A 25324-nucleotide genomic window follows, 5' to 3' on the forward strand; every position below is an offset into this window, starting at 1 on the left:
CCTCACTACTTTGCGTGTCAAACCTCGCGCCCTCAATCCATCGCGGATTTGTTTCAATTTTTTAAAAAAATGAAATACAATGTTTAAAAATGTTAAGCTGTATGCATGTGTACATGTACAAATCATAGTTTTATAAATTCATATCATTCATAAAACGAGATCTATATAAAAGAAAATTAGGTCCAGGTCGAAATGATCATACGTCGAGCAGGATTTTCCCATAAGAATACATTATAAATCCATTAATTCCTTCCACAGACCGAAAACCTAAATTCTTAATAGATACTAATGTTTCTATCGCAAATATCAATTACAAAGAGCAAAACAAATAAATTATAAATAAAAATCGGAATGATAATAAAAATAACCGGGTTCTAATGTGGCGAATGTGTTTGAGTGGTGTACCTGAACACATCGCGTGGCTGACTTGATACTTTCACTTTGTTTACTTGCTGTGGGGGACACAAGGCGTGTTTTGTTCCACAAGTTGATGGAATAAATGCTTAGAAACCTGACGAAGCTGGCGATTTCTTTGGCAATGTTACCACAATAATAAGTGCCACCTTAACTTTTAAAGATTGGCGACCGGAGGAGGACCGTCATAGACCGTCTGCGGCTGTGTTGTTGAGCGAGCCATATCACGGATGCGCACCCCATGCTCATATTTTTCTATCATATCTATCTTCATGTCAATGGTAACAGTAGGCATCACCTTTTTCCTTTTTTTCCACCACCTGCACCAACATTGTTGGAACCAATGTTGATTTCTCTCATAAGACAGTCTGCCATGCGTCAGTCTTGCTGGAAAACAAAGAAACTGGTGCTGTCATAGATCGACGTATTTAGAGCATGTCGTTGGGTGTAGAAACAAATGCCGTGTCAAATTTTACGTCGGATGTCGAAAAGATCGTGTGTCGAAAGCGATCGTATGTCGAGGTACCATTGTATGTATTTATTTCAAATGCTGTTAAAATCTGAATAAAAACATTGAACACAAAATAAAAGAAAAAAGAAGTAAATACGCCTGGCCTGTACTTCGCGGATTTTAGATTTTCGCAGGGGGAGGGTGCGGTCCCCATTAACCGTGAAAAACGAGGGATGACTGTACACAGTAGTCGCCGGAAGTCTTTCGGGTTTTATGGCGGTTAGCACCTAACGTTCAGGTGCGTTAACGCCGACTACTGTACACCTTAGATACTATACCCAAGTTCTGTCTCCTTCAAAAACCCTATAACTGTAAATCTTTCTTTTTTACCCTAATGCACTTATTGCAACAATATGTACTGACAAACTATCCTATTGATATTCCCGCCACGCCCTTTAGATGGCGGTATACCCTGCACATTCCACTTTGCAGGCTTCAAGTTGCTTAGGAGACCATGTGTTTACTTCCTATTCCACTATAAACTTTTTTTGACCAAAGTTGAATTGAAACGATGTTTTTTTTTTTTTTCATAATCACACAATACTAGTCTATTAATTTTTATAATTCTTTTTTTTTCTTAAATGACTCTGAGATGATACAGGGCAGTTCAAATTTAGTAAGGTATTCTAAACTCTGTCATCCTGACTGCGACGGTCAGCACGACGATGGTTTGCATGAAGTCCCGTTGTTCTTTGTTTTAACTTATCAGAGGTAGGTAAACATTCATGGTTTTGTTTCATTCTACTGCAAATGGTGAGTAGACACTGTGTCTTTTTGACAGATATGAGGGGGACACCAGAGAAGGCATGTTCCATGGGAGAGGAACTGCCAAGTTTAAAGGAGGCCATTCTTATACGGTACTAGTGTTTGAAATAAATAAACCTTAGCTGTTTCATTCAACGTTTCCTTGTCAAACTCAGCACGAAACCATTAAGTTATTCCCAATTTTATTGAATACATATCATGTTGCTTATTGAGAAAGTTTTTTTTACTCCTGGTACACGTTTCTTTAATGCATTAATTAACATTTTTAACAAAAGCTTTGTTTGTAAAGGGTATGTTCTCCTTGGGAGCTATGCATGGACAAGGCGTCTTTACCTGGGCTGACAAGGTGACTTATGAGGTAGGACATGAAAGGAATTATAAGTGCATTAAATTTTTAGACTATTTGGCGCACCTGACTATAAGCCGCCACCCACCAAATTAGACACAAAAACGACATTTGTTCATAGCCGCACTGGACTATGAGCCGCAGCTGCCTTCAATGAATTATGGGATATTTACACCAAAAGATATTAACCGGTAACAATTTATTTGACAGGGGCATCATAAGACTGTAAAAAGACCAAATAAACCCCCTTTGGTCCAATTGGCTGCAAAGCTTAATTGCTTCAAGAAGCTTCATTTGGCCATCACCGCTCCCTTGTGGGAGACAGTCAACCTCTGCTGCCATCTACTGTTGCTGTTGTTGTCTATCATGCCTCCTAGCATGCATTGCAGTGCTACAGATATAAATAACAATCAAAATTCATGTTCTGTGCTAATTTTTTCTTAAGTTACTGTTCCAGTTGTTTCATTAATTGCTAGTTATGGTATTTGGTAACACTTTATTTTAGAGTGACCCCTATAAGACTGTCATAAAACAATCTTAATTATGACATGACACTGCTATGAGGATTAACGAATGCTCACAATACAGTGCTGGCCAAAAGTGTTGGCACCCCTGCAAATCTGTCAGATAATGCTCAATTTCTCCCAGAAAATGATTGCAATTACAAATGCTTTGGTAGTAATATCTTCATTTATTTTGCTTGCAATGAAAAAACACAGAATGGGAAAAAAATCATTATCATTTTACTCAAAACTCCAAAAATTGACAAAAGTATTGGCACCCTCAGCCTAATACTTGGTAGCACAACCTTTAGACAAAATAAATGCGAACAACTGCTTCCGGTATCCATCAATGAGATTCTTACAATGCTCTGCTGGAATTTTAGACCATTCTTCTTTGGCCAACTGCTCCAGGTCTCTGAGATTTGAAGGGTGCCTTCTCCAAACTGCCATTTTAAGAACTCTCCGTAGGTGTTCTATGGGATTCAGGTCTGGACTCATTGCTGGCCACTTTAGAAGTCTCCAGTGCTGTCAAACCATTTTCTAGTGCTTTTTGATGTGTGTTTTGGGTCATTGTCCTGCTGGAAGATCCATGACCTCTGAGGGAGACCCAGCTTTCTAATACTGGGCCCTACATTATGCTGCAAAATTTGTTGGTAGTCTTCAGACTTCTTAATGCCGTGCACACGGTCAAGCAGTCCAGTGCCAGAGGTAGCAAAACAACCCCAAAACATCAGGGAACCTCCGCCATGTTGACTGTGCTGACCGTGTTCTTTTCTTTGAAAGCCTTGTATTTTTTTCCTGTAAACTCTATGTTGATGCCTTTTCCCAAAAAGCTCTACTTTTGTCTCATCTGACCAGAGAACATTCTTCCAAAACGTTTTTGGCTTTCACAGTTAAGTTTTGGCAAACTCCAGCTTGGCTTTTTTATGTCTCTAGGTCAGAAGTGGGGTCTTCCTGGGAATCCAACCATAGGGTCCCTTTCAATCAGACGCCAACAGATAGTGCGGGTTGACACTGTTGTACCCTTGGACTGCAGGACAGCTTGAACTTGTTTGGATGTTAGTCGAGGATCTTTATCCACCATCCACACAATCATTTGTTGAAATCTCTCGTCAATTTTTCTTTTCTATCCACATCTAGGGAGGTTAGCCACAGTGCCATGGGCTTTACACTTATTGATGACACTGCACATGGTAGACACAGGAACATTCAGGTCTTTGGAGCTGGACTTGCAGCCTTGAGATTGCCCAAGCTTCCTCACAGTTTTGCTTCTCAAGTCCTCAGGGAGAATTCTTGGTCTTCTTTCTTTTCTCCATGCTCAATGTGGTACACACAAGGACACAGGACAGAAGTTGAGTCAACTTTAATCCATTTTAACTGGGTGCAAGTTTGATTTAGTTATTGCCACCACCTGTTATGTGCCACAGGTAAGTAACAAGTGCTGTTAATTACATAAATTAGAGAAGCATCACGTTTTTTCAAAGGGTGCCAATACTTTTGTCCTGCCCATTTTTTTGAGTTTTGTGTAAAATTATGATTTAATTTTTCCCCCCTATTCTCTTTTGTTTTTTTCATTGCAAGCAAAATCAATGAAGATATTACTACTAAAGCATTTGTAATTGCAATCATTACTGGGAGAAATTGAGCATTATCTGACAGAATTGCTGTGGTACCAATACTTTTGGCCAGCACTGTAGATGTCATTTAGTGTCATCCGGAAAATTATCCCACTTTTGAATGGATGTAAAAGATCCGAGCTTAACATAAATGGAGTTAGTGACATCATTTGCTTGATGACACTTAATGACATCTGTCATAAGCATTAAGTTAATACCCATGATAGTGTCATGTCATAACTATGACGGTCTTATGACAGTCCAATGACGCCGCTGTCAAAATAAGTATTACCTATTAACCCAAATAAATCAACAAATAAGACGCCCTGGACTATAAGCCGTTGGATTCAAAATGAGGGGGAAAAGTAGCTGCTTATAGTCCGGAAATTATGGTAAATAGGAAGAAAAAGTATGTTAAAAAACACGTTGTTTATTGCTCACTGAACAGGGCGAGTTTGTGCGCAACATGCCGATGGGCCAGGGTAAGTATACTTGGCCAGACGGCAGTACTTATGAAGGTGACGTGTGGTATGGTGTCAGGCATGGCAATGGAATCCACAAAAGCGGCAATGTGACATACAAAGGGCAATGGAATCACAGCAGGAGGCACGGAAAGGTAGTATCCAGTACACGACCTTTTTAGAGTTTAATTCTGAAAGATGTTTTTTTTCCTACAATTTTGGGTATGCACTACTAACTTTACTATGACAACTTGTGATGGGTGAAAATTGTTATATTTAAGTAATATCTTGGGAATTTAGAAGAAGTTCTCGTTCAATTTAAAATGTGTTTTTGTGGTTCATCCTTCTATTTAGGGTACTGTGTATTACAACCAAGAAGAGACATCTTGGTACAAAGGCAACTGGGTGTTGAACGAAAGAGTGGGCTGGGGAGTAAGATGGTAAGGTTAGAGTATTACGTCAGAATGTCATATATTCTTGTTGTATGAACATATGCTGAGCAAATTTTGCACTCCCACCTAACAGCTACCCCTCTGGAAACATTTATTTTGGTGAGTGGAAGCAGAATTTGAGATATGGAGAGGGCACCATGAGGTGGCTGAGTCTGGGACAGCTCTACGTTGGGAACTGGCATGACGGGGTCCAGGTAGAGTGTTGAATTCTTTCATTTTCTTGATTGAAACATATACAAATAAGGTTTGGAACAGAATGTCATTTTGAACCATTTCCACATCTAAAGTCAATTTGATAAACAGTGAGGAGCAGAAGTATTCGTACCCCTTGTGATTTTGCAAGTTCACCCACTTAGAAAATAGGTAGAGGTCTGAAATTTCTACCATAGATGCATTTCCATTTATACATAATCCCAAAAAAATCCCGAAATCACATCGTATGATTCTTTGAATACTTGATTTGTATTTTACCGGGGTTCATAAGTATTTGTACCCCTGAGAATCAGCAATAATTATGACACTCAAAGAGTTGTCTGTGAAGGAATTCCGCCCCCGGCCAAGCCGCTGGAACAGTGACAGCCGAACCAATTGGCGTCCCGATGGCGCTGCTCCAGCACGTCGGCCGGCGACGCCAAAACCCGCGCCACCTCTCCGGTGTTAACCCTTTGTACTGACTCCATTTTGAACGATTTAAAGAAGGCTCACTGAAAACAGGTTGACAATTTATTCGTCGACAAAGCGACCGTTGTTAGCTAAATGTTCAGTGTTTTGAAAGCTGCGGTGGAGTGGGCCGGGCGTAAGGCGAGTCGGGGTGTTGTCTTGGGATCATCCCTCTGTGGCAGGTTTGAGCGGTCAAGTTCGTGCGTCATCCTTCGTGGCTGGGACGTGGTTGCCACGGCAACCGTTGCATGTCTTGATGTCCAAGGCGCCGCGCTATGAAGTTGTTGTCTTGGTAGGGCGGGAGTGTCAACCCCACCGAAGAACTGATGACGTTTTTTCTTCGCTTATAAGGTGAGGGCTGATAAGCTAGTCCACTTTACTGCGTCAAAGGGCATGGAGTGAAGTCTGCCTAAACTATGGTTAAATGCTTTACTATAATGAATTTGTTAGACTAATGCAAACAATTATATGGTGTGTGCGAGAAAGGTAACTATTCCCTTCATCTGTCTACCTTAAAAAGGTCCATCTTTACCCCATGAGTAACCACCCACCCACAACCCATTTGAGCTCATAATTGTCACCTGTGCAACCCACAGTCAGTCATAATCCAACTGCTACCATGGACAAGACCAGAGCACGTTCAAAAGACACCAGAGAAAAAAAAGTTGACCTCCACAAAGTTGGAAAGGGGAATGGGAGAATTGGAAAGCAGCTTGGTGAGAATAAATCAACAGTTTCAGCGTTTGTTTGAAAATGGAAAAGGCTAAACATGACTAATAATCTACCTCAGACTGGGGCTCCATGTAAAATCTCTCCTCGTAGGGCTTCACACATGATGAGAAAAGTGAGGGCTCAGCCTAGAACTACACAGCAGGAGCTGGTCAATGACCTGAAGAGAGCTGGATGCGCAGTTTGAACGGTCGGTTGAACACTACGGTGCAATGGTTTAAAATCATTCATTGCTTAGAAGGTTCACCTGTTGAAGCCAGCACATGTGAAGGCCCGTCTGAAGTTTGCTAGGGACAATCTGAATGATGCAGAGGGGTCACTGGAGAAATGTGGTCAGGTGAGACCAAAGTAGAACTTTTTGATGCAAACTTCCCTCGTCGTGTGTGGAGGAAAACGAAGGATGAGTCCAATCCCAAGAACACCATTCCCACTGTGAAATCTGGGGGTGGAAACCTCATGCTTTGAGGCAGCTTTTCATCAAAGAGGACGGGACAACTGTACTGTATAAAGCAGAGGATGAATGGTGAAATGTATCGTCAGATTTTAAGCCACAACCTCCTTCCCTCAGTCAGAGATTTGAAAATGAGTCGTGGCTGCATCTTCCAACATGACAATGATCCAAAGCACACGGCCAAGCTGATCAAGGAGTGGCTATGTAAAAAGCAAGGCTCTGGAGGGGCCTAGCCAGTCTCCACCAGAAAATCATTGGAAAGAGCTGAAACTTCGTGTTTCTCAACGACAGCCAGAAACCTGACAGATTTAGAGAAGATTTGTGTGGAGGAATGGGCCAAAATCCCTGTTTCCATATGTGAAAACCTGGTGAAGAACTACAGAAAGCCTCTGACCTCTGTAATTGCAAACAAAGGCCTTTGCACTAAATATTAGCACTGATTTTCTCAGGGGTACAAATACTTATGAACCCCGGTAAATTACAAATAAACTATTGAAAAATCAAACAATGTGAGTTCTGGATTTTTGGGGGGATTGTCTCTACAAGTCGAAATGCAACTTATTGAAATTTCAGATCTCTAACTATTTTCAAACTGGGTCAACTTGCAAAATCACAAGTGGTGCAAATACTTTTGCTCCTCACTGTATTTGTAGTTGTGTTAAAAGCTTGGTCATGGAACTAATCAAACCTAGAAGTCAAGGTACAGCTGTACGGTACATACTCAAATGACAAAATTTCGTCTCTGGCAGCAAGGCCACGGCACACACGTGTGGCTCATGAAACGAACTGAGCCTGGAGCAGAATTCCGTCCCAGCAATCAGTACACGGGGAATTTTTTCCAGGGTTACAGGCATGGACCGGGAATCTTTTACTACGCTGGCGGGGCCATCTATGAAGGAGGATGGCAGGACAATAAAAAACATGGGAAGGTGAATTCAATATGCATAAATCCTATCTTGTACTTTGATTCTGATTTTTGAAAAATTTATCCTCGATGCTGCTATTTTGTTCTTAATTTGTTGGTTGAGTTAATATGTATGAATATAATCTTGCAATATCTATTTATTACAAGCTAGCTAGTCAGATATCAATTTTTGGTTGCTTCTATCTACAGTACATCATATCTAGTGCTGCAACGATTAATCGATTAACTCGAGTATTCGATTAGAAAAAAAGATTCAAATTCAATTTGGCTGCTTCGAGTATTCGTTTAATTAAAGTGGTGCTGTAATGGTTTGTTTTGAAAGTGTTTGCATTTTGTTTTATTGATTTGGGTGGATACACAGCCCTCTAGTCCACCTCATTTCACATGGCTGAATCCATCTGATTCCTGTTAAGACCATCATAAGCTAAGTTTTTGTTTGAGCTAATGTTTTTTTTAATGCGTTCGTAATTTAGTTTGTTGGTATATTTAGCCTTTTTTTGTGGTATGTGTCTGAACCATTCGTTAAGAGCATTGTAAAAAAAAAAACATTGGCATTTTATAGCATTTAAGCTAGCGGACTTTTGCTATGTAAGTTAGCCAACTGTTCTTTTGTTGTACATAGATCCTCTATTTTTATACCGTTTGAGGCTCAGCTCAAGTATTTTAATGTTTTATGGTCCTTATCCGATTACTCGATTATTTGAACTAAATAGTTGATCGATTAACCGACTACTAAAATAATCGATAGCTGCAGCCCTAATCATATCTCACTATTTCTAGTTATCTAGCTAATTTGCTATCTGGATTGTTGTCAATGTTATGTAGCTTTTATCTATCTAGTTAGTTAGCTAGCTGGTTATTGGTCAATTTTAAGTAGCTTCTTTAAGCAACCGTTTTGTATTTATCTTCAGGGAAAGGTTACCCTTAAGGACGGCTATGAATTTGAAGGACAATTCCTTAATGACAAGATGGTATCTCCCATTATGACAGCAAACCAAGCCCCTGTTCTACATGGTAAACCACCTTTGCGCAATGTTTTACTCATTGGCTCACACCGACAGCGATAGACATCCAATCCAATCGAATGATCCCAGTTCAAATGAATTGGGCGTCTATTGTTGTCAATGGCACTCAAACATGATCTTTCAATACCAGCCATCCCAGTTAACATGGATTTGATGTCCACTGCTGTCATTGACAATGAATGAGTTGGAAAAAAATGGTTATAATTAGTTATAATTTTGCTTTTGTATGTATTTGTCTTGTCAGGTATGGCTGAATCTCTGGGACCGGACATGACTGTCAACATAGATTGCGCTTTGGAAAAAATCCCAAATAGAAACCAAGCTGTTGAGCACAAACAAGTCTGTTTCCACTTTGCAACCATGCCATTATAGCTTTTTATGATTAAATTGTGATTTTTTCCCCCCTTGTGTTGCCATTTGGTTCAACAGGTTAGGTTTTTACTGCTCAGGTACAAGACAGAGCTGAGGTCCATCTATCGCTTCTATTGCCGACTGGGCCAACCTCAGATTCCAGGCGGCGCCTTCTTGCTGTCCCGCATGCAGCTGTGGCGCTTGCTCAAAGACTGTTACGTTCACCATCGGTGCGCCAGCTTGGCGCAGCTCGACCTTTACATTCGAGGTGAGAGCAACATCGAGAGAAAGCCCTCAAAAGGGAATTGAGGTTGGCTCATCTTGTATTCTTTCTCAGAACAAAAAATGTCTTCAGTTTGACATGTTGAAACCTGTTGGAACCATGTGAACCATGTAAACCATGTTATACAAATTATATGACCAAGCTTGTTGAAAATGACTTAAAACGATGTACTGAAGAACCTCCAAGTTCCTGCTTTAATTTTCCTTTACTTCAGTCCTGTTTCACACACAGAAAGCTCTTAGGTCAATCCCCAGTGAAACAGTCCTGCCCAATCATCCAGACAGACAACCTCCTTGTTTTCTACTGTTAAAAACAAAGAGTGTCATGAAAATGGTTCTATAGTGTAGTGGTCATCACATCTGCTTTACACGCAGAAGGTCCTGGGTTCAATCCCCAGTGGAACCATTTGTTTTATATAGTCATTCATATAGATCTAATGTACAGTTCAACTGTATACTATGATGAGCAACTTAGAACTGTACTATATGGGTGTGGCGATTTATCAGTCTATTGATATTTTGATGCATTACATCCCAATAGGTTATCAATATGCTCCTACCAAGAATCATTATATACACTGGTATGACAAAGTAGCTGAAGCTTTTGGAATTTCTCACATTTCTCCATCAAATGTGATCTGATTTCGTCAAAATCAAACAGATGAAAAAACTCTCTGCACTAACTAAAACCACCCAAACATTTATAGGTTTTCATATTTTGATGAGGATAGTATGCAAACAATGACAGAAGGGGGAAAATAAGTAAGTGAACCATCACATTTAATATTTTGTGGCCCGCCCCTTTGGCAGCAATAACTTCAACCAGACGCTTCCTGTAGCTGCAGATCAGTCTGGCACATTGATCGGGACTAATCTTGGCCCATTCTTCTCTACAAAACTGCTGTAGTTCAGTCAGGTTCCTGGGATGTCTGGCATGAACCACTGTCTTTAGGTCATGCCACAGCATCTCAATGGGGTTCAAGTCTGAACTTTGACCTGGCCACTCCAGAGCGTTTTGTTCTTCTGAAACTTCTGAAGTTGATTTACTTTTGTGTCTTGTTTCGGCATCCATCCTCTTTTTAGCTTCAACTGTCTGACAGACGGCCTCAAGTTTTCCTGCAAAACATCCTGATAAACTTTTGAATTCATTCTTCCAATAATGATTGCAAGTTGTCCAGGTCCTGAGGCAGCAGAACACCCCCCAAATCATGATGCTTCCTCCAATGAGCTGTTCATTTCATCCTCCTCACATGACGTTATGTGTTACTCCCAAACAATTCTAATTTGGTTTCATCAGTCCACAAAATATTTTGCCAAAACTTCTGTGGAGTGTCCAAGTGCCTTTTTGCGAACAATAAACAAGCAACAATGTTTTTTTAGACAGCAGTGGCTTCCTTCGTGGAGTCCTCCCATGAACAACATTCTTGGCCATAGATTTACATTTAATTGATGTGTGCACAGAGATATTGAACTGTGCCAGTGATTTCTGTAAGTCTTTAGCAGACACTCTAGGGTTCTTTTTTACCTCTCTGAGTATTATGCGCTGAACTGTTGGCCTCATCTTTGGTCGACGGCCACTCCTTGTGAGATAAGCAACAGTGCCAAACTCTCTCCATTTGTAGACAACTTCTGTGACTGTCGACTGATGAACATCCAGACTTTTAGAGATGGTTTTGTATCCTTTCCCAGCTTTCACAGTCTTCAGACAGCTCTTTTGACAGAGCCATGATGCTCATCAGACAATGCTTCTCATCAAGACAATTCTTACTAGGTGTGTGTTTTATAGTGGGCAGGGCAGCTTTAAACCACTCATCAGTGATTGGGCACAGACCTGACTTAAATTGTTTGGTAAAAATTGGTTTCAATTGGTCTTTAAGACTCCTCAGGCAGAGGCTTCACTTACTTATTTTTCAAGGTTCAAATACTTTTTCATACCATTGTAGTTTCAAAAAGATGTCATGGCTTAATAAAGGAACCAAAAGGTTGCTACCAAAAATATTCCACTAGAAAAGTGTCTATATTAATTCATTGGCTGCCATTGACAGCAGTAGACGTCCAATTCATTTTGACTGGGAAGAGTGAATGAACATTTGTTCGAAATCCCAGTACAGGAGCATGATAAGTGATTCTAATGGATTTAATTGCTTTTTGTATCAGATAACCCAGACCCAGCAGAGGTTCACTCCCCCTTTACTCCCATAATGCTCAGTCGCTTCCTCAGCTGCCTTGTGATTATTGCCTACCACATCTATCACAAAGAATTGGAGTAAGCAATCTATTCAATTGCAAATAAGCTCACATCGTAGAAATTTCTTGACCTGATCATATCTATTAAGTATGCATGCCGAAAATTAAGAGATTTATGCCTTTGTTTCAGGTCATCAAATTACATCCTGGCTGAATGCTTCTCCAAATTGCTGACGGATGACATTTTTCCAAATGCCAAAAACGTCAAAGGTAGAAAAAAATTATACCATAACAAAAAATACAGGTAGTCCCCGGGCTACGAAGTACTCGACTAACGTGATTTCGATTTTACGACGCCAGAGTCTCGTCTACCATTTTGTCTGAAATTGTTTTTTCTTTTTTTGGGGGAGTCGCGTAATGGTATAGAGTGTGTGTATTTGAGCTCTGTATTTTAGTCAGTTTAACAGTTGTCAAGATTCCCTGCAAATATTTGTTACATGCTACATGGAGTTTTTGGATCAAAACGATGTAAGTACACAATAATATCATATTACAATCATGGCGTCTTTAATTCTGCTCTCGCGTGCTCTCACTTCCAGTTAGAGTTTTGCTGTTCAAATTTTTTTTTTTTTTTTTTTTTTTAAATGCCCTCCTGTTCAAAAATTTTCTTCCCCCAGATAATTGAGATTTTAAGCTTTCCAATTATGAACACATGCATATAGGAACATTTTTAAATTTGGGCAAATTGGGGGTCTCAGAGCGGAAATTCAAGTCACCTGAGTGTTTTCCGACATAGGTTAAGTAGTAATAATAATTTTTAAAAAATAAATAAAGAACAAGACACACAAAACACTACCACTGATCTAATTCATGTCCAGCCTCTAGCAAAAAGTGTACATGCATGTTATGCTGTCATTGTGTCCCTACCAATGTTGAGACGAAACCTACGCCTTTGGTATGTATTACACAGAATGTATACAAGTTGTTTTTTTTTTTTTCTCCAGGCTTCCTTTTTAAACCACCAGAACGAACAATTGTGGCTGTGGACTTCCTCACAAAATCGTGGAAGGTTTATCAGGCCTACTGCAAGGTCAACAAACCCCCTAGGGATGACAGCACCATGACAAACCGCCACATACTGTGGATGTATCAGGTAACACTGGTGATTCCATAAGGAAGTTTCATCTCTTTAATTCCCAGCAATATATTTCAAAATTGAAATCCCATTAAAATAAATAATCCAGCACTTTTTAATCAGTTCCTCGAAAAAAATGCTAACATAATAACATGTAGACTTTCTATGTTTATCTCGTTAGGATCTCGACCTTTACGATAGCGATTTGACCATCTCTAGGGTAATGGAGATCCTCTCTGCAGAGACCCTTGATCCCAGCAATATGTCTGCCTGCATGGAAATAGAGGTACATGAGGTCCAATTGAACATATGACAACCTGACTCATTTTGCCTGTTTTTTTTTTTTTTCCCCAGATTGTATTCCTGGAGTTTTATGAGGTTCTTCTTGGTTGTGGGGAGGTCAAGTGTCAGCAGGTTAGTGGAGCACACTACTCAAAAATTTAGCAGTCAGTACTTTCACTGTTATTTTTATTATATTGCAAGAAGTCATTAACTGGAGAGGCTCAATTTGTTTAACAGATGACTGGTCCTTACCCCAAGATTGGACCATCGCGATCCTCATCAGGTTTGTATAAAGATATTAACAAAATATACAATTCACATGGCATTTATAACTTCATACTAGGCCTTCTAAAAAAATTAGCGTATTGTGATAAAGTTCATTATTTTCTGTAATGTACTGATAAACATTAGACTTTCAAATATTTTATATTCATTACACACAACTGAAGTAGTTCAAGCCTTTTATTGTTTTAATATTGCTGATTATGAAAAAAAAGGTCAAGAAAAAAAAATCCCTATCTCAAAAAAATTAGCATATCATGAAAAGGTACTCTACAGAAGCACTAAACTAATCATCTGAATCAACGAAGTAACTCAAAACCCCTGCGAAAGATTCCTGAGGCTTTTAAAAACTCCCAGCCTGGTTCATTACTCAAAACCGCAATCATGGGCAAGACTGCCGACCTTACTGCTGTCCAGAAGGCCATCATTGACACCCTCAAGCAAGAGGCTAAGACACAGAAAGAAATTTCTGAGTGAATAGGCTGTTCCCAGAGTGCTGTATCAAGGCACCTCAGTGGGAAGTCTGTTGGAAGGAAAAAGTCAGGCAGGAAACGCTGCACAACCCGAAGAGGCGACCACACCCTGAGAAAGATTGTGGAGAAGGGCCGATTCCTGACTTTGGGGGACCTGCAGAAACAGTGGACTGAGTCTGGAGTAGAAACATCCAGAGCCACCATGCACCGGCGTGTGCTGGAAATGGGCTACAGGTGCCACATTCCCCAGGTCAAACCACTTTTGAACCTGAAACAGTGGCAGAAGCACCTGACCTGGGCTACAGAGAAGCAGCACTGGACTGTTGCTCAGTGGTCCAAAGTATTTTTTCAGAAGAAAACAAATTTTCCATGTCATTCGGAAATCAAGGTGCCAGAGTTTGGAGGAAGACCGGGGAGAAGGAAATGTCAAAATGCCTGAAGTCCAGTGTGAAGTACCCAGTTAGTGATGGTCTGGGGTGCCATGTAAGCTGCTGGTGTTGGTCTGCTGTGTTTTATCAAGGGCAGGGTCAATGCAGCTAGCGATCAGGAGATTTTGGAGCACTTCATGCTTCCATCTGCTGAAAAGCTTTATGGAGATGAAGATTTCATTCTTCAGGACGACCTGGCACCTGCTCAGTGCCAAAACCACTGGTAAATGGTTTACTGGCCATGGCATTACTGTGCTCAATTGGCCTGCCAACTCTCCTGACCTGAACCCCATAAAGAATCTGTGGGATATTGTGGAGGAAATTGAGAGACACCAGACCCAACATGTAGATGAGCTTAAGGCTCTATCGAAGCATCCTGGGCCTCCATAACACCTCAGCAGTGCCACAGGCTGATTGCCTCCATACCACGCCGCATTGAAGCAGTGATTTCTGCAAAAGGATTCCCGACCAAGTATTGAGTGCATTGCTGATATAATTCATTGAAGGTTGACTTTTTTTTGTATTAAAAAACACTTTTTTGTATTGGTCAGATGAAATATGCAAATTTTTTGAGATTGGGATTTTTGTTTTTTCTTGATTATTTTGCCAAAAGCATCAATATTTAAACAATAAAAGGCTTGAACTACTTCAGTTGTGTGTAATGAATCTAAAATATATGAAAGTTTAAAGTTTATCATTACATTACAGAAAATAATAAACTTTATCACAATATGCTAATTTTTTGTGAAGGACTAGTATTTATGTGAAAAACACGTACTGGCAATTCATCCGCATTTATTGCAATTTTTACAAATACACCAGCATTAAATTAGACTCCCATCAGTCACTACTTTAAAAGTAACGTTTTCTTCATTTGCAGCACTAGCTCGTCAGTGGCAACAAACGCTGGCCCAAGACCGTGAACTGGATGCATGGAGTCATAAAATCCATCATTTCTTCAAACAGATCTTCTTCCCTGCTGTTGACCTGCTTCACTTACTGTAATCGGCAAAAGCACGATTGTATCTCAGCAGACAGCCACTAATATTCTATCGCTCTTTTTTTTTTTTTCTGCACAACTTTTGTGTCATTACCAGGAGTGAAATCGGCTTCTTTACCTGTCCCTGACATAAAGGTCGGCACTGAGCCTGATTTGTTTTTTGTGGGGGTGGGTGGGTAGTGCATGCATTAGGCTTTTGAACCGTAGCGTACATAATGAAAAATCCCATATGATACACTACGATTCAAAAGCTTCTTTAGTTTTGTTAACAAAAATAAATGCAATTGACATATTATGCACAGTGAAATTTAATATATTTTGAAGATTAGGGGAAAAAAAAGTCAATGTTTCCGTTAGTTATTAAGGAAATATATACAGGGTGGTTACTTTAAAGATACTAGAATATTATACGTTTTTAAAATTTCACCTTTATTTGCTAAATACTGTAATTTTCAGACTATAAGCTATGGGGCGCCGTTTGTAAAGCAGTACATGCAAAAAATTACGACAATTTTCTCACATTTAGTGCTACAGTGTTTAAAATGGTTTGAAATTTTTAGTCACTTTTTTTTTTTTGCACATTTACAACGCAATTTAGCAACTTAATATTTAGTTTTTAATAAGAAGTTTTAGACCTGACTGTTTAAATCCAGAACTGAATATTTAATTTTAATCATAAATTTAGATCCTATATCCTAAATGTTAAATCTGGAAACGGTTGGAACAAAATATTTAGCTTAATATGCAAATTCACGTGACTGGAGACCGGACGTAACAAAATAAAAGCTGGAGCAACTCAGACTCTTTACGTTGATTAAAAATGAATAACACCTACTCAACGGTGGCAGTCGGTCGGCTCTTGGACATGAGTCATCTTGATTAAAACAATATATAGCTAAAATACACATTTAAGAGAAACTATTTAAAGAGTATTTTGTGTGCGCCACCTTTTATTTGGTTACTTCCGGTCTCCTGTCATGTGAATTTCATATTAAGCTAAATATTTAGTTCGAACCGTTTCCAGATTTAACATTTAGGATGCACGACATAAATTTAAGATTTATATTAAATATTTAGTTCTGGATTTAAACAATCAGGTCCAAAACTTATTAAAAAATATATATATTTAAGTTGCCAGATAATGTTTTAAATGTGTAAAAAAAAAGTGACACTAAAGATTTTACACCACATTTTAAACTGTGTGGCGCTAAATGTGAGAAAATGTCGTAATTTTCACCATGTACTGCTTTACAAACGGTGCCCCATAGTAAACCACTACTTTTTCCCCTCATTTTGAATCCTGTGGCTTATAGTTCAGTGCAGCTTATTTTTTGATTTATAGGTAACACTTTATTTGTAAAACCGTCGTAATTATGACATGACACTGTCATAGGCATTACTGAATGCTTATGACAATTGTCATTAAGCGTCATCAGGCAAATTATGTCACTAACTCCATTTTAGGAATGCAGCTATCGATTATTTTAGTAGTCGAATAATCGATGAACTAGTTCGTTCGAATAATCGAATAAGGAACATAAAGAATTAAAACACCTGAGCTGAGCCTTTAACAGTTTACAAAATATATAAATGAGGACCTATGTAGAACAAAAGAACAATTGGCTAACTTACATAGCAAAAGTCCGCTAGCTTAAATGCTAAAAAATGCTAGCGGTATTTTTTATTTATTCTTTTTTTTTTACAATGCTCTTAAATGGTTCAGACACATATTCGCACAAAAACGGCTAAATATACCTATAAACTAAGTTACGAATGCATTAAAAAAACATTAGTCGAACAAAAACATAGCTGATGTTGGTCTTAACAGGGAGCAGCTGGATTCAGCCATGTAAAATGAGGCAGACTAGAGGGCAGTGTATCCACCCAAAAACTAAATGCAAACACTCTCAAAACAAACCATTACAACACCACTTTAAACGAATACTCAAAGCAGCAAAATATAATTCGAATCTTATTTTTCTAATCGAATACTCGAGTTATACGATTAATCGTTGCAGCCCTACTCCATTTATGTCCAGTTTGGATCTTTTACATGAATTCAAAAGTGAGCTCACATTCCCGATGACACTAAATGACATCTGTCATAAGCATTCATTAACAGTCATGATGGTGTCATGTCATAGTTATGATTGTCTTATGACAGTCTTACGGCACCACTGTCAAATAAAGTATTAACAAATACCATAACTAGCAATTAATGAAACAACAGGAACAGTAACTGAATAAATAATTAGCACAGAACATGAATTTTGTCTGTAGCGCTGCAATGCATGCAAGGAGGTATTTTGTACAACAAGTGCTGATAGAGGTTGGCGGCAGAGGTTGACTGTCTTCCTCCGGGGAGCAGTGATGGCCAAATGAAGCTTTTTGAAGCAATGAAGCTTTGCAGCCAATTGCTTCAAAGCTTTATGGTGGTTCATTTGGCGTTATGACAGTATTATAATGGCGAATAAATTGTTACTGGTTAATATCTCGGTGTAAATATCCCATAATACAGCGAGGACACCTGCAGCTTATAGACGAGTGCCGCTCATTTATGAACAAATGCGGGTTTCGTCTCAAATACGGTGGACAGCGGCTTATAGTCAGGTGCGCTTTATAGTCTGAAAATTATGGTACGTGGAATAAATAATACAAATCTGTGGAAACCGATTACGCTACACAAGCACTTAATTAGGCTTGTTGTTGACACTTTTGTATGCAAATTTGACATTATTAGATTGTTCTTCTTGGAGATATGTGTGGTGCAGCCTGGCAGGTTGTTTTTTTGAACATGGGGTTTTGACAGTTGGAGTCATATTTTTGGGATCAAAGCATTGTTCCAGTTCCGGCCTACCTTCACCCCTGGTCAATACATAAAAAAAAACAGAATACCATAGGAAGTTTTGGGCTACAATATCTTTATTTGTGTTTCAAAATAAAATGCCAACAATGTTATTTTCCCTCACAAACAGAATTATAAAAGAACTTATCAATATCACAGCGGTGGAGTGAAGTACATGAGATCAGTTGGGCATACAGATGGCCGGATTCTGTCTTTGGGATTCGGAGTGAAGAGAAGCAAAGCTGCCTCTACTGTCTGGCCCTGCAAAGAATTTGCCAAAAGCAGTACAAATATTAAAATCTTCCAAGATGCAAAGTACTGGAGTTTTGTATTAATTATATTAAACGGAAAAAGATAAGTTTGAACCTGTGGTAGCTGCACGGTTAATGGGGAAGGTGCTGTTGTGACAGTGTGCAAAACTGAAGAAAAACAGAACAATAAAAAGATTTATAGTGCAGCCAAAAGGAAAAGAAGAATTGCAGTTATTCCTTAATGTGTAACAGAGTATTGATTAGAGTGTCATACAGTTACATCATACCTTCTTCCGGGGATGTCATATGTTCAGATTGTGCAGTGAGGGCCTTTCCCAGCTGGTTACTGTCTGAAGTGTTTTCTATTTTGGAGGGCCGAGGGGTGACAGGCAGTGGCGACTCTGAACATCTGAGGGTTTGGTTATTGGCACGGGCAAGTGGTGTGAGAGTGAGGTTGGACTGAACCGGCGTTCCTCCAGTTGCTCCCAAAGCGAGTGAGCGTCGAGTGACTCTTCTTGGGGTGTGATTGCACATGAGGGGAGAGGCCTGTGGAGGAGCTGCAGTGCTCAGGCGGTTGGATCTTCTCACGCAAACTGTGGAATACAAAGTATACAACACTGCTGTTTGAGAATTCTGGGGGAATCGTGTAGTTTCAGTTTTATTTCAACAGTGGAAGTGCACATACTTATTATATCTCGAGTCACGGGAATAATAATGCATTGTAAAATATTTCAACTGTCAATTTTTTCCAATGTCATTCAGGCCTAATTTATATGTATATAGCGGAAAACACAGACACGGCTTGAAATAAACTGCTGTATTTTAAGCCAAAACAACTATTGTGTTTGATAGAACAATATGTCTATATGCTGCCACAGCAGTTTCATGGCGCATTAAGCACCCAAACTACTTTTAATTTGTCCATTTTACCCTGGAGACCCCCGTTTACATACATCGAGCAACCGCTTTTGTTTGAAGCCAGCCATAAAAAGAAGGTAAGTAATTATATTTAATATTCAAAATGTCTTATTTTTAGCTTAGAATCATTAATTGATGTCTAACATTTCGTTATAAAAAAAAAAGTGAAATTATTCACTCACATATTTTAAAGTTTGAAACAAATTAATTCACAATGAAAAAATAGTGTCTGTAAATACTGTAGGTCATGGATATCTACTTCATACCTCATCGCTTAATTGTATTTTTTTTGTTACTGTCGCATTTTCCCCAGATATTTTAGAAGGAGGAAAAAAAAAAACGTTTAAATGGGTAAATATTTGAAAACATCTCTACCACTCCTTGATGCCTGCGATTTCAGTATTGCGACCCTTGTATATTACAGTGTTTCACCCATAAAATCCGCAAAAAGTCCGGCTGTAGCCATTCACAGCTGTGTCTTGGCACTCGGTGAGACATGCTACACGGAGTTTTTGGATCGAAACAAGGTGGGTACGCGGTAATATCTCGTTAAAATCATGATGTGTTTAATTATACCCTCTCATGCTCTCACCTCGAGTTAGGCTTTAGTGATTTAATGGTTTAATTTTTTTTTAAAATAAATGCCATCCTGTTCAGAGTTCTTCCCCCAGAAAATTGAGATTTTATACTTTCTAATGATGTATCCCACATGAATATAGGACAGTTTTGAATTTTGGCCAAATTGGGGGTGTCAGAGTGGAACCTCAAGTCACCTGAGTGTTTTCCGCCATATATATTATATACACCTGTACACATTTTTAAGGGCTAAAAAGTAATCACAAAAAAATCCAGAAATAAAATGGCATTGCCAAAAATACAAATATATACACGTTTTTATACCCCACAACAGTCCTGGAAAAAGCGGAAGAGGAATTACTGTAAATGCCATTGACTTTGTATGTTAACATAATGTTGGGTTTGCATTTCCAAAAAGTATTTCAAAGTTTTCAGTGGTTCTACGTTTTCATATTTTAATTCAAATGTGAAATTCAACTAGAGCATTTCAGATTTTTTTCCCCAAATGATCAGATAAAATAATTATAACAATAAAATAAAATATATTGTGATAATACTTGAGATCAGACAATATGACTAAGCTAACAATGTTGGGTTTGCCATTTCAAATATTGACCATGACAAATATTACTTGCTTTTTTTTCTAGATTTCCATACAGATCATTTATAACGATCAGTTTTTAAAAATGAATCTAAAAACAAATTTAAAAGAAAACTATCTAGAGGCTGCAATCAGGAAAAAAAATGTCTGACCCTACTTTGTTATAAATGTAATTGACAGGGTGACAGAAAACCAGTTGTTGTTTTTTTCCTTCAGTGCAATACATTTCAGACTATTATCTTAAAAAAATAATAAAAAAATTGCTGCCTATATTTCAACTATAGACTCCACAATCAAACCTCCCACAGCTACCTTGCTGTGTCTTGGGTGTCTTGGCTGGGCTCTCCACATGAAAGAAGCCTCCATCAAAGACCACAGTGTCAGGCTGACATTGATCTCCTTGCGTGGCCGGGTTAGGCTCCTCTACGATGTCACCCGCTGCCTTTGCAGCCTTTTCTGCCTCAGCTGCTGCCTTCTGTGCTCTCATAGCCGCTTTCACCTCAGCTAGGCGAGACTTTGCTGCTGCTTTAGTTGCTGCTGGCTTGGCAGGTGCTGTAGTTGGCTTCCGCTGTGACAACAATAACAACAACAAAAATTCCAGACGACATGCTTAACGCATTGACGGCAGTGTCGTTTTGGTCAACAAAGACGATAACGAAAATATTTCATCGACGAACAATTTTTAATGATGATGACGAGCTAAAAACGTGGCTCGGGAGAGCAGACCATAACTTTACGAATGCCAGTTTTTGTCTGACCAGATGACGAGACAAAAACGCGACATGGTTTCTGTCATATGTCCACAATGCGTGACAATTTCATATCAAGACCAAGACTGAAGTATTTTCGTCCAAAAGACTAAGACAAAAATTAAAAGGGCTGCCAAAAACAACACTGATCAATCACCTTGACAGTTTTCCTCTGCCTTGGTGTTGGCTTGTGTTCCTCCACCCAATTTCGTCCTTCTGCTTCTTGAAGGGACTCAAACTTCTTGTTCACGTCTTCCACCTGAAAACGGGAAAAAAGTGTCATTATTTCTGCCCCGCCTGGCGACGAATAAACCTGGTATATGTAGGCTTTACCTGGAAATAAACCATATCCCAAAAGCCCTGCAGGTCACTGCAGGTGGTGATCTTCTCCCCTCGGTGCAGCTCACAGTCGTCCACCAGGCCGCTAAACTGGTTAAAACGCTCCTTCATGAGCAGCCTGGCCTGACCCACCGTTGTACGAATGCGACCTCTCACTGATCGCAAACGGAGAAAATTGGGTCATTTCTTTGTTTTTAATTATACAAAATGCTATGGGACAGGTGTCAAACTCAAGGCCTGAGGGCCCAAACCAGGCCCACTGCATTCTTTTGTGTGGCCTGCAAATGTAAATCACATGTCATGTGTCCTACTAAAATAAAATTTCTCTCATGTCAATAAAAGATTGAGAACTACTAGTAATAGTTGTTGATTCATTTGCTAATTAGTCATCAATCAATCATGACAGTCCAGTTGGCAGACATGACCATGATGTTGGGTTGGTAAAAGAGTTTGACGCCCTTGTTCTATGGAATATACTAGTCCTTCTAAAAAAATTAGCATATTGTTATAAAGTTCATTATTTTCTGTAATGTACTGATAAACATTAGACTTTCATATATTTTAGATTCATTACACACCACTGAAGTAGTTCAATCCTTTTATAGTTTTATTATTGATGATTTTGGCAAATTTGCATATTTCATCCGACCAATACAAAAAAGTGTTTTGCAATACAAAAAAAGTTAACCTTGAATTAATTATATAAGCTATGCACTCAATACTTGGTCGGGAATCCTTATGCAGAAATGACTGCTTCAATGCGGCGTGGCATGGAGGCAATCAGCCTGTGGCACTGCTGAGGTGTTATGGAGGCCCAGGATGCTTTGATAGCGGCCTTCCTCTTCACAATATCCCACAGATGCTCAATGGGGTTCAGGTCAGGGGAGTTGACAGGCCAATTGAGCACAGTGATGTAATGTCAGTAAAACATTTATCAGTCGTTTTGGCATTGTGAGCCAGGTGCCAGGTCGTGCTGAAAAATGAAATCTTTATCTCTAGAGCTGGGAATCTTTGGGCACCTAACGATTCGATTACGATTCAGAAGCTCCGATTCGATTATAAAACGATTATTGATGCACCTACCCCCCCACCCCCCTTTTTTTTTTTTTTAATGTTTCGTACATTAGTTCCAAAATTGTTCAAAAATACTCTCAGGCTAAACCAAACTACAATTTCAGTATCAAGTTAACATATAACAGTAAACAAACATACAAAAATAACAGTAAATAAAAAAACTCCAGTCCCCATTCTGTATCAGCAGCTTTAAACTACATTAAATTAATTGAATGTTGTGAATCAACCGTTAAAGTTGTTAAAATTGCTCCTGATATTCCCTAATTTCCCTTTTGTCTACTTTCAACATGTGAAAGTTTTAAAACTATTTTAAAGATAGATTCAAGTCAATATTTTACCGATTTAGGAGTATTTTAGATAAAAAAGTTAATTAGGTTCGCTACAACAGCCTTGCAGGGAAGTGTACTGCTTTAAGATGGCGGCCGTTTACTAACGCCCGCATCTAGCTTTCTGTAGATGTGCTGCTAACGCTACCGAATCTATATTGCATCTAGTTCGATATAAATGATATCTACCGTAACATTATGTGGATGTACTTTGTAGCAGCTTTTCGGCAGCAGTCAGGTATGTTGTTGTGTTTTTTTATCTCGTGGCATGAGTTGAGCTAGAGCTGTGAGTTGAGCGTTGGCATTACCCGAGGGGCCGGGTAATGAGATGAGAAGCATGATGTTTAGCTACTGTCGCTCCGTTCCTCATTGCGTCCCGAAGACCACGCAGCGCGCTGAGTGTGTTGTACTTCCGCTTTACTTGGCATATTTCAATAATCGGAATTTGGATGTTTGTGAATCGTTCTCGAATCTTCCACGGCCGAATCACGAATAATCTAAGAATCGGAAATTTTGCACACCTCTATCCATCTCCATAAAAGTTTTCAGCAGACGGAAGCATGAAGTGCTCCAAAATAGATAGCTGATAGCTAGCTACATTGACCCTGCCCTTGATAAAACACAGAAGACTAACACCAGCAGCTGACATGGCACAACAGAGCATTACTGACTGTGGGTACTTGAAACTGGACTTAAGGCATTTTGGCATTTACTTCTCCCCAGTCTTCCTCCAAACCTTGATTTCCGAATGACATGCAAAATTTGCTTTCATCTGAAAAATGTACTTTGGACCACTGAGCAACAGTCCAGTGCTGCTTCTCTGTAGCCCAGGTCAGGCGCTTCCGCCGCTGTTTCAGGTTCAAAAGTGGCTTGACCTGAGGAATGCAGCACCTGTAGCCCATTTCCAGGTCTCTGCAGGTTCCCCAAGGTCTGGAATCGGCCCTTCTTCACAATCTTTCCCAGGGTGTGGTCACCTCTTCTGGTTGCGCAGCCTTTCCTACTACACTTTTTCCTTCCCACAGAGGTGCCTTGATACAGGACTCTGGGAACACACTATTCGCTCAGAAATTTCTTTCTGTGTCTTAGCCTCTTGCTTGAGGGTGTCAATGATGGCCTTCTGGACAGCAGTCAGGTCGGCAGTCTTGCCCATGATTGCGGTTTTGAGTAATGAACCAGGCTGGGAGTTTTTAAAAGCCTCAGGAATCTTTCGCAGGGGTTTGGAGTTAAATCGTTGATTCAGATGATTAGGTTAGTAGCTTCTTTACAGTACCTTTTCATGATACGCAAAATTTTTTTAGATAGGGATTTTTGGTTTTTCTTGACTTTTTTGCCAAAATCATCAATATTAAAACAATAAAAGGCTTGAACTACTTCAGTTGTGTGTAATGAATCTAAAATATATGAAAGTCTAATGTTTTATTAGTATGTACATGTAATGAACTTTATCACAATATGCTATTTTTTTGAGAGGGACTAGTACAGTGCCTTGCAAAAGTATTCGGCCCCCTTGAACCTTGCAACCTTTCGCCACATTTCAGGCTTCAAACATAAAGATATAAAATTTTAATTTTTTGTCAAGAATCAACAACAAGTGGGACACAATCGTGAAGTGGAACAAAATTTATTGGATAATTTAAACTTTTTTAACAAATAAAAAACTGAAAAGTGGGGCGTGCAATATTATTCAGCCCCCTTGCGTTAATACTTTGGAGCGCCACCTTTTGCTCCAATTACAGTTGCAAGTCGCTTGGGGTATGTTTCTATCAGTTTTGCACATCGAGAGACTGACATTCTTGCCCATTCTTCCTTGCAAAACAGCTCGAGCTCAGTGAGGTTGGATGGAGAGTGTTTGTGAACAGCAGTCTTCAGCTCTTTCCACAGATTCTCGACTGGATTCAGGTCTGGACTTTGACTTGGCCATTCTAACACCTGGATATGTTTATTTTTGAACCATTCCATTGTAGATTTGGCTTTATGTTTTGGATCATTGTCCTGTTGGAAGATAAATCTCCATCCCAGTCTCAGGTCTTGTGCAGATACCAACGGGTTTTCTTCCAGAATGTTCCTGTATTTGGCTGCATCCATCTTCCCGTCAATTTTAACCATCTTCCCTGTGAAGAAATTAGAAAAGCAGGCCCAAACCATGATGCTGCAACCACCATGTTTGACAGTGGGGATGGCGTGTTCAGGGTGATGAGCTGTGTTGCTTTTACACCAAACATATCGTTTTGCATTGTGGCCAAAAAGTTTAATTTTGGTTTCATCTGACCAGAGCACCTTCTTCCACATGTTTGGTGTGTCTCCCAGGTGGCTTGTGGCAAACTTTAAACGAGACTTTTTATGGATATCTTTGAGAAATGGCTTTCT

At 39.4% G+C, this 25324-nt stretch overlaps 2 protein-coding genes and 1 non-coding gene across 5 annotated transcripts in view; 2 read left to right on the forward strand and 1 right to left on the reverse strand.

Annotated features, from left to right (window-relative positions):
• rsph10b (radial spoke head 10 homolog B) lies at window positions 1-19298 on the forward strand. 3 transcript variants are annotated; one of them, XM_057825866.1, is made up of 17 exons: window positions 1-1636; window positions 1707-1782; window positions 1980-2048; window positions 4604-4771; window positions 4971-5056; window positions 5142-5262; window positions 7751-7837; window positions 8745-8847; window positions 9103-9197; window positions 9288-9477; window positions 11649-11757; window positions 11869-11948; window positions 12683-12831; window positions 12995-13099; window positions 13168-13227; window positions 13333-13378; window positions 15159-19298. In XM_057825866.1, exons 1-17 carry the CDS (start codon window positions 1518-1520, stop codon window positions 15281-15283), a joined length of 1788 nt encoding a protein of 595 aa, XP_057681849.1. In that variant the 5' UTR covers window positions 1-1517; the 3' UTR covers window positions 15284-19298. The 3 variants fall into 3 exon arrangements, with proteins under 3 accessions (XP_057681849.1, XP_057681848.1, XP_057681850.1); XM_057825865.1 differs by having other exon boundaries at window positions 1201-1636; window positions 7658-7837; XM_057825867.1 differs by lacking the exons at window positions 1-1636; window positions 1707-1782; window positions 1980-2048 and adding an exon at window positions 2073-2227 and having other exon boundaries at window positions 7658-7837.
• trnav-uac (transfer RNA valine (anticodon UAC)) lies at window positions 9825-9897 on the forward strand. The gene has a single exon. It is a non-coding gene; the product is annotated as a tRNA-Val (tRNA).
• The window catches only part of dlgap5 (discs, large (Drosophila) homolog-associated protein 5), a 17193-nt gene continuing 10061 nt past the window's right edge, over window positions 18193-25324 (reverse strand). Inside the window, exons 11-16 of the mRNA XM_057825860.1 lie at window positions 21552-21712; window positions 21376-21477; window positions 20782-21037; window positions 18662-18967; window positions 18490-18542; window positions 18193-18384 (exon numbers count right to left, since the gene is read on the reverse strand). Coding sequence (XP_057681843.1) covers window positions 18277-18384; window positions 18490-18542; window positions 18662-18967; window positions 20782-21037; window positions 21376-21477; window positions 21552-21712 — 986 coding nt within the window. The 3' untranslated portion in view covers window positions 18193-18276. The remainder of the gene's footprint in view (window positions 18385-18489; window positions 18543-18661; window positions 18968-20781; window positions 21038-21375; window positions 21478-21551; window positions 21713-25324) is intronic.

Source organism: Corythoichthys intestinalis, chromosome 21 (genome assembly GCF_030265065.1).
Source record: "Corythoichthys intestinalis isolate RoL2023-P3 chromosome 21, ASM3026506v1, whole genome shotgun sequence".
NCBI classification, from domain to species: Eukaryota; Metazoa; Chordata; class Actinopteri; order Syngnathiformes; family Syngnathidae; genus Corythoichthys; species Corythoichthys intestinalis.